The sequence below is a fragment of the Mandrillus leucophaeus genome, unplaced genomic scaffold (genome assembly GCF_000951045.1).
Source record: "Mandrillus leucophaeus isolate KB7577 unplaced genomic scaffold, Mleu.le_1.0 Scaffold336, whole genome shotgun sequence".
Classification (NCBI taxonomy): domain Eukaryota; kingdom Metazoa; phylum Chordata; class Mammalia; order Primates; family Cercopithecidae; genus Mandrillus; species Mandrillus leucophaeus.
In genome coordinates this window covers 2,645,329-2,653,840 of record NW_012103543.1, presented here as the reverse complement: position 1 = coordinate 2,653,840, position 8,512 = coordinate 2,645,329, and the positions used below count along the sequence as shown (strand labels likewise).

At 36.1% G+C, this 8,512-nt stretch overlaps 1 protein-coding gene across 4 annotated transcripts in view; it reads left to right on the top strand.

The window, feature by feature from the left end:
* KYNU (kynureninase) overlaps nucleotides 1-8,512 on the top strand; it is a 173,966-nt gene that overhangs the window by 80,707 nt on the left and 84,747 nt on the right. For all 4 annotated transcript variants that reach the window (XM_011988709.1, XM_011988710.1, XM_011988708.1 and 1 more), the window contains 3 exons: nucleotides 5,413-5,474; nucleotides 6,799-6,870; nucleotides 8,208-8,282. In XM_011988709.1, coding sequence (XP_011844099.1) covers nucleotides 5,413-5,474; nucleotides 6,799-6,870; nucleotides 8,208-8,282 — 209 coding nt within the window. The remainder of the gene's footprint in view (nucleotides 1-5,412; nucleotides 5,475-6,798; nucleotides 6,871-8,207; nucleotides 8,283-8,512) is intronic.

The following is an 8,512-nucleotide window of genomic DNA, read 5'->3' as shown; positions in this document are numbered from 1 at the left end:
CTGTGCACTCACAAGCTCAACACCACATGGAAGCTGTCAAGGCTTGAGACTTGCACCCTTCGAAGCCACGGACTGAGCTGTACCTTGGCCCCTTTCAGCCATGGCTGGAGTGGCTGGGAATCAGGGCACCAAGTCCCTAGGCTGCACACAGCAGGCGGGCTCTGGGTCCCACCCATGAAACCACTTTTTCCTCCTAGCCCTCTGGGCTTGTGATGGGAGGGGCTGCTGTGAAGACCTCTGACATGCCCTGGAGACATTTTCCCCATTGTCTTGGGGATTAACATTCTGCTCCTTATTACTTATGCAAATTTATGCAGCTACCTTGGATTTCTCCATAGAAATTTGGATTTTGTTTTCTATCGTGTTGTCAGGCTGCAAATTTTCCACACTTTTATGCTCTGTTTCTCTTTTAAAATGGAATGCCTCTAACAGTACCAAAGTCACATCTTGAATGCTTTGCTGCTTAGAAATTTCTTCTGCCAGATACCCTAAATAATCTCTCTCAAGTTCAAAGTTCCACAAATCTCTAGGGCAGGGGCAGAATGCCACCAGTCTCTTTGCTAAAACATAACAAAAGTCACCTTTGCTCCAGTTACCAACAAGCTCCTCATCTCCATCTGAGACTACCTCAGCCTGGATTTCATTGTCCGTATCATTATCAGCATTTTGGTCAAAGCCATTTGACAAGTTTCTAGGAAGTTCCAAGCTTTCCCACATTTTCCTCTTTTGTTGTGAGCCCTCCAAACCATTCCAACCTCTGCATGTTACCCAGTTCCAAAGTTGCTTCCACGTTTTGGGGTATCTTTTCAGCAATGTCCCATTCTACTGGTAGTAATTTACTGTATTAGTCTGTTTTCATGCTGCCGATAAAGATATACCTGAGACTGGGCAATTTACAAAGGAAAAAGGTTTTCCAGAGAACTCACAGTTCCACATGGCTGGGGAAGCCTCACAATCATGGCAGAAGGCAAGGAGGAGCAAGTCACATCTTACATGGATGGCAGAAGGCAAAGAGACAGCTTGTGTAGGGAAACTCCCATTTTTAAAACCATCAGATCTCATGAGACTTGTTCACTATCACGAGGACAACACAGGAAAGACCTGCCCCCATGATTACGTCCCACCAGGTCTCTCCCACAATACATGGGAATTCAAGATGAGATTTGGGTGGGGACACAGCCAAACCATATCAAGGCTGTTGGTCTTTCCTGTCATTCTTGTGTTCACTAAGTAGCAATTTTAACTTCTTTCAAGAACATTTTCTTTGCATTTACAACTTGGCTGTTTGGCACAAGAGACTTAGCTTTCAGCTTACCTTGGCTTTTGACACGTTTTCCTCACTAAGCTTTATCATTTCTAGCTTTTGATTTAAAGAGAGAAGCATGTGACACTTCCTTTCACTTGAACACTTAAAGGCCATTGTGGGGTTATTGATTGGCTTATTTTCAGTGTTAAGTCTCAGGGAATAGGGAGTCTGGAGACGTGGGAGAGAAATGGGGGAAGAGCTGATCAGTGGAGCAGTCAGAGCACACAACATTTATTGATTAAGTTCTCTGTCTTATGTGAATGTGGTTTGTGGCATGCCAAAATAATTATAGCATTAACATCAAATATAATTGATCACAGAAATAATAATAAAGTTTGAAATATTGCAAGAATTATCAAAATGTGATACAGAGACATGAGGTGAGCACATGCTTTTGGAAAAATGGCACTGATAAGATCAGTTGATGGAGGGTTACCACAGACCTACAGTTTGTTTTAAAAACAAACAAAATGCCAGGTGTGGTGGCCCATGCCTATAATCCCCCCAGCACTTTGGGAGGCCAAGGCAGGCAGATAGCCTGAGCTCAGGAGTTTGAGACCAGCCTGGACATTGTAAAACCCTGTCTCTACCCAAAATACCAAAAATTAGCTGGACGTGGTGCAACTGAGGTAGGAGGATTGCTTGATCTTGAGAGGCCGAGTTTGCAGTGAGCTGTGATCATGCCTCTGTACTCCAGCCCAGTGACAAAATAAAAGAAGACAAAAAACAATGAAGTGAAGTGCAATGAAACAGAGTATGCCTGTACACTAAAAATCAGTCTGTTGTAGCTCTTTGATGTTAAGAATGCTAAAATATTTAGTACCTTTAGGTAATATTTGTAATAAACACTTCTGTTAATGTTTTGAAACTTTACTATTTGCACCACCCCCGGTTATAGGTGTACACATTCTTGCATGTTGGACTAACCCTGTCCTTGGACAAAGGTCAGTAGCAGATGAAGATTACATTTTGTGATGTGCTCAGTTAAATTTAATTTAAAGTGGTCCATTGTACAATAATGTTTGTGTATGTGTACAGACAAATTATTCAAATCAGGAAGGGATTATTTACAAAGAATTGGTCCAAGTTTGAGGAGGCCGTTGAAAGTGAGATGAGGGGAAGCTCTATACCAAGTGTAAGTGTAGTTTAATTCTGCCCAGCACATCTGGAGGGGAACATGTGTGTAAGTGCATCACATTCCCAAGCCAGAAAAATTTTAGGTGATTCAAAATGAACATTGTATTGTTTGGAGAACCAAAATGTCCAGGAATCTATATCCTTTTTTTGTTTGTTTGTTTTTGTTTTTTGAGACAGAATCTACCTCTGTCACCCAGGCCGCAGTGCACTGCTACCTCTCCTGCCCCACGACCTTCCGCAGGCTCAAGCAATCCTCCAACTCAGCCTTCCAAGTAGCTGGGACCACAGGCATGCACAACCATGTCCAGCTATTTTTGGTATTTTTAGTAGAGACAGGGTCTCGCCATGTAGCCCAGACTGGTCTTGAACTCCTGAGCTCAAACAAACTAATCCGCCTGCCTCAGCCTCCCAAAGTGTTGGAATTACAGATGTGAGCCATCACGCCCAGCCTATATCCAATTTTTTTTTCTTTTATGTTTTTCTTTTTCTTTTTATCTGTTTTTTGTTTTCTTATTTCTTTCTTTGTTTTTTTGTTTTTGCTTTTTTTAGATACAGGTTCTCACTCTGTCACCCAGGCTAGAGTGTGGAGTGCAGTGGTAAAATTTATAGTTCACTAAAACCTCAAGCACTCTTCCTGTCTCAGCCTCCAGAGTAGCTGAAACTATAGGAGCATGCCACTATACCTGGCTAGCTTTTAAAAATTGTTTGCAGAGACAGAATCTCGCTGTGTTGCCCAAGCCCATCTTGAACACTTGGGTTCAAGCATTCCTCCTGCCTCAGTCTACCACGATATCCATTTTAATCAGAATATAATATTTAAGCAAAAAAGGAATGTCTGAGCTTCTACAGAAAGTCTCCTTCTTCCTGCTTCTTCCATTTCTTCATTTTTATTTGTGATAATTATTTTTCTTTAATTTTCTCCTCACTTTATTCTTTGAAATGCTTCTCTTTCTACTAATTCTGTATTTTTCTTCTTACTGCTTTTTCTTTCCTCCTTCCACTCACCCTGCCATTTTTTTTTAAATAAATGGTTTTCCCAAAAGATGTGTGTAAATAACAGGGAGTCAAGAGTAAGACCAAGTTACTTTAGTGTTTGTTTTAGAAATAGCAGTAAAAATTCACACTATAATTGTTCTGTGGTCGGCAGTTTATGCAAACCTATCCCCCAAATTGGAGGTAGCTGAAAGGCCCAAGAAAGAGACTAACAAATCCAGTTTCTCAGAAAGAAACATTTAATAGGGAGTGAGAAACAGAAGTCATGATGTCCCGGCAACTGGCAACAGCAAGATTAGATAGTGAATCCCCCCCTCCACCCACCCCCCGCCACACCATTACCCACCAGAGGTAGAACTTACATGTAAAACACAGGGAGGGATTGTGTGGAACAATTGAAGTCAACCTCTCAGGGAAAGGCAAGAATGCTATGTGAATCTGCCTAAGAGCAGGATTTATGGGAGCAGTAGTTTAAATAGAAATCTTAAAGGCATTCCCAGAATAAGGGTTACTCAGAAGTCAACATGGCAGGTTAACACCCAATATGGAGTTGCTTTAGCCTCCACAATAATGTAGAGAAACAAATATAATGAAGATGGTGGTATTTTTTAAACCATATTTCAAAGAAATCTTCTCTTCGAAACATGGAAAAGAAGAAGGTATATGTCACTATATGCAACATAAGCTTATATTCATATCTATTTAGTATATCTAGGACAAATTTCATTTAGTTCTAGGAATATACACTGAGATTTTTCTTATTGCCCCTTGACGTTAGATATTATTGACCTTACAATAATCAGAGATACATCTTTTAACTTCCACCACTTGTTCATCAACCTTGTCTGTCAAATGGAGAAATCTATGTGGCAAATGCAACAAGAAGTTTTCCTTGACGCAATAAAGATACAGGTCCTTCCTTAAATGGCTATGTTGAAATATAAATTCTTAAATTATATACTTATTTACATGGCTTCTCCCCTCTAGTGAACTTATCCTGGAATCTATTAGATTTATTCTACTTACTGTCTATTCTTTTAAAATGAGACTCTCAGAAATATCCCCCTGGATACAAAATGTAGGATTTGTATTATACATTTTCTCTAACATCTAGTTTGGCCTTCAAACATTAAGGTACACATCCCATTTTTCTCAGTGACAGTAAAGGGACATAATTTCTATTACACAGGTCTAATTGCCTTGAAGAAACATCATAAGAACTCAAAACATGGAAGTATTATTATTGTTGTTATTATGCTTTGAATTCTTAAGTAACCAATGTATTCCCTGTCTCTGGGTCTGTTTCTAGTGTCAAAACCCTTGTTAGCAGGAATTAGATCAGATTATATTAATAATTATGTAGTGGATATCTGACTTTTGCATATTTTCTCATCAGATAATACATGTCTATATTATCTTTTATCTCAGTGTGTATGAATAAATGTCAGAGCTATTTGGGTCATAATTTGCTATGCAGCTGTTTTGTCTTGTTATGTATTTCACTGTAATAACAGTGAGTTATGATTCACAAAGTAACCTCCTTTTATAAAAGGTGCATTTTAATTTGATGTTGGAAGCAACCAACTTTAAAAATGTAATTGGCCTTAATATCTTTTTAGATTCCTTTGAAGATATACTTACCACAAAAATATGCTCCTTGGGAATTTGACAATTGAGCTGATAATAGAATATATCATTTTTTAGTTTACAGGCAAAAGCAAATGCTTCATTATTTTGTTGTTACTTACTACATCATAAAAGAAACATAATTTTAGCTAGCTATGTGCATCTAAGTCCAGATATCATTTGATAAAATGAGTCAAGTGGGAAAACTTCCATTTCTTTGTGATGACACATCAAATACGCCCTTATCTCTAAAGACGTTAAGAATGATTGAGTGAAGCCTTCCTTCTTTGTTTTTTCAGTATCTTTAGACATAATAGAAGCATCTAAATTATGATATGCTTATTTTACAGGAGCCAATGAGAAAGAAATAGCCCTAATGAATGCTTTGACTGTAAATTTACATCTTCTATTGGTAAGTTTTCTCTCCCACTAATGTTTAGAACACATTCATTTACAGAATCTGATGTTTTTCTATCTTTAATTCATGAGCTTCTGGGAGTTTCTTATTTAAAAATAAATTGTGAGGTTATTTTCATTTTTACTAGGAAATGTTGGACCATGATATAATAGCTTCTTCCTGATCAGGGAAGAGTTGACTCTTGAGAAGAGCTTTGGAATAATGAACAGTTCTTGTCTGGGAAAATAAAGAATAGGAGCCATAATGAGTAAATAGGCAAACTACTTGCAAGCCTACAAAACAGTGATGTACAATGCTAGCAAAGCACTGAGCTTTTTGGAAAGACAATTTTCCAATAGCTTCAGCAGAGTGAGTTAGTGGATCAGTATACTTTTGTAGATTAATATAGGTTAAAAAAGACTTGGAGAATTAAATTTTTAGAAAGGGGGCTAGTACCTTAAATGAGTAATGTGTTTAAAGTACTTCTTACATCTTAATAAATAGTTTTACTTTAAAATGTCAAATATATTATCTATTTGGGATATTGTGTTAATGGTGATTGCCCAATGCTTTGAAGAATCTTGATTTCATTTTTTAAGTATGGTTTGGAAACATGTCTACAAGTTCAGATATCCCTGGATTTGACTCCCAGCTAAATTACATAATGCCTATTTGAAGTTGAAAAAAGGCTTTTGGCATCTCTAAGTCTTAACATTCTCCTTTGTAAAAATGAGAAAAATAATATCTACCTCAAAGATCTGCATGATAATTAAATGTAATAATATGTGAAAATTGCTTTAGCGCCCTGGCCAATGATCAACACCCAGTTAATAGTAGCTATTATCTTCGTTGTTATTATTGTTAATATCACTCTCTAGGAACAGTGTGGAGAAATGAAAGAGCTTCACTGAACAAATGAGCTACTGTCAATACAAATAAGACATACATAGACCATAATATTTCAGTGTGATGCCATCAAAATTACCGTGAAATGCTTTGGGAAGCTAATTTTTCAATTAACATCTTTTTTTGTTGTTAATCATCAGACTTTAAGTTTCATCTATTAATATATAAGTAAAGTTTGAGGATTTGTTATCTCATTCACATTTTTCCCCGAGTTTGCTGTTTCATTGATAAGCAAATTGAGCCAATATCTTCTTTCTCTTTGCAATTCACTGGAAACAGGCTAATTGAAAAGGTAGCCCTGACAAACACTTAAGATGTTGAGTTAATTAATGTCTTTAAAATACTGGAGATTATAAAATGAAAGTGTGGCATAAAATGAACAAATGTATAAATTGTGCATTAATGCTTTCTCAATAAATCCATTTTATTGCAGTTATCATTTTTTAAGCCTACGCCAAAACGATACAAAATTCTTCTAGAAGCCAAAGCCTTCCCTTCTGATCATGTAAGGACTTCTTCAAATTATATTTCTGTTCTTTCTACTCTTCCTAGAGCAGCGTATCATTTGCCTGACTTGAATGTTTACTCACTAAGCTTTTCCAAGCAATCTTACAATAAAAAGATCTGTCAAAGGCTTTTGATTGAGATTTTTTTAATAGATTATAGCTTTATTTCTTGTGTTAAGGTAAAACACCTGTTAAGGGAAGAGAGAACTGAATAGGAACATTGATTTATTAGTCTTTTTAAAGACTCTGAGCAAACCACTGGTCTAAATCAAGTACAGTTATAAATGTTTTATTAATTCTTGTTGCTGTTTTATTTTATGAAATCAAATCAATACAAACCCCAGTGCTTAACCCTTTAGCTAAATAGAATAGGAATATAAACTTTTATTTGTCCAGTTTCTTTTCATATCATGCTAGCATGTTGGCCCATTATTATCAAAATATTATTTATTAGAGATTAAAAATATTTCTTGTGATTTACTAAAAAAAAGTCACATTACTTTACTTGATAAGAAATTTGGTAGTTTCTTACTGGATGAGATGTTTGTTCTTGATAAGAAATTTAATGGTTTCAGACATAAACACAAATAAAAGTACATTGTAAGTCTAGGCACAGCGGCTCATGCCTGCGATGTCAACACTTCAGGAAACCAAGGCAGGAGGAACACTTGAGTCCAGCAGTTTGAGACAAACCTGGGCAACATAGTGAGAACTCGTCTTTATAAAGTAAATAATAAATAAATTTCAAAAGTACATTTTATATTTTAGTTTTGGTGTTAGAGAAACTTTATTTCTCTGTATTATTGCTATTATTCTAGCCCTTGTAATTTCAGAGCAAGTAATTATGTCAAAAGGAATAAAACCCTAATATCTTACTAAAATGGATCAAAATCCTAATATCCGCAAAATATTCCATGTTGGTGTGGTGGCTTATCTGCATACATGTCTGATACTCTTTATGAAGTAAACTTCTTAATGCCTTTTTTTAAGCTAACTTACTCTTCCTAGGGTAAGCCATTTCTATATCCTAGGTTCAAGCATAACAAGTCGCTACTATTCACTTTGCTTATTTTGCAAATTCTGACTTTGACTTAGATTATTTAATTTCTTATTCTAAAATCTCTTATAATCTGTTAAATCAAGAAGATCCCTCTGTTTTCAGAATTCTATATGTGAATTTTATTAAGTGGTTCTTCTCTGTTGTGTATTTTGTTTAGGTGTTTTAACCTTCACCTTGGATTTAATATAGTAATATGCCTTTATTTTTACTTTGTTATTTCAGTGTACTTCTGTGCTCTCAGCTTGATTTGATAAATAAATCATCTTTCCTTTTTAGTATGCTATTGAGTCACAACTACAACTTCACGGACTTAACATTGAAGAAAGTATGCGGATGATAAAGCCAAGAGAGGTATATGAGAAAGAAAGAAATATTCATCATGCCTTGTTTAGTATTGATATTTTATTCATTTTCCTCAAAAGTTTATTAAAATCTTCATTATTTTAATGGAACTTTCAAGAAAGCATGAAGGACCCATACTTCTGTTACTATTAGATCATTTTACTTAAAATAGAGTAACTCCATGGGCTAACATGGTGAAACCCCGTCTCCACTAAAAAATACAAAAAACTAGCCGGGCG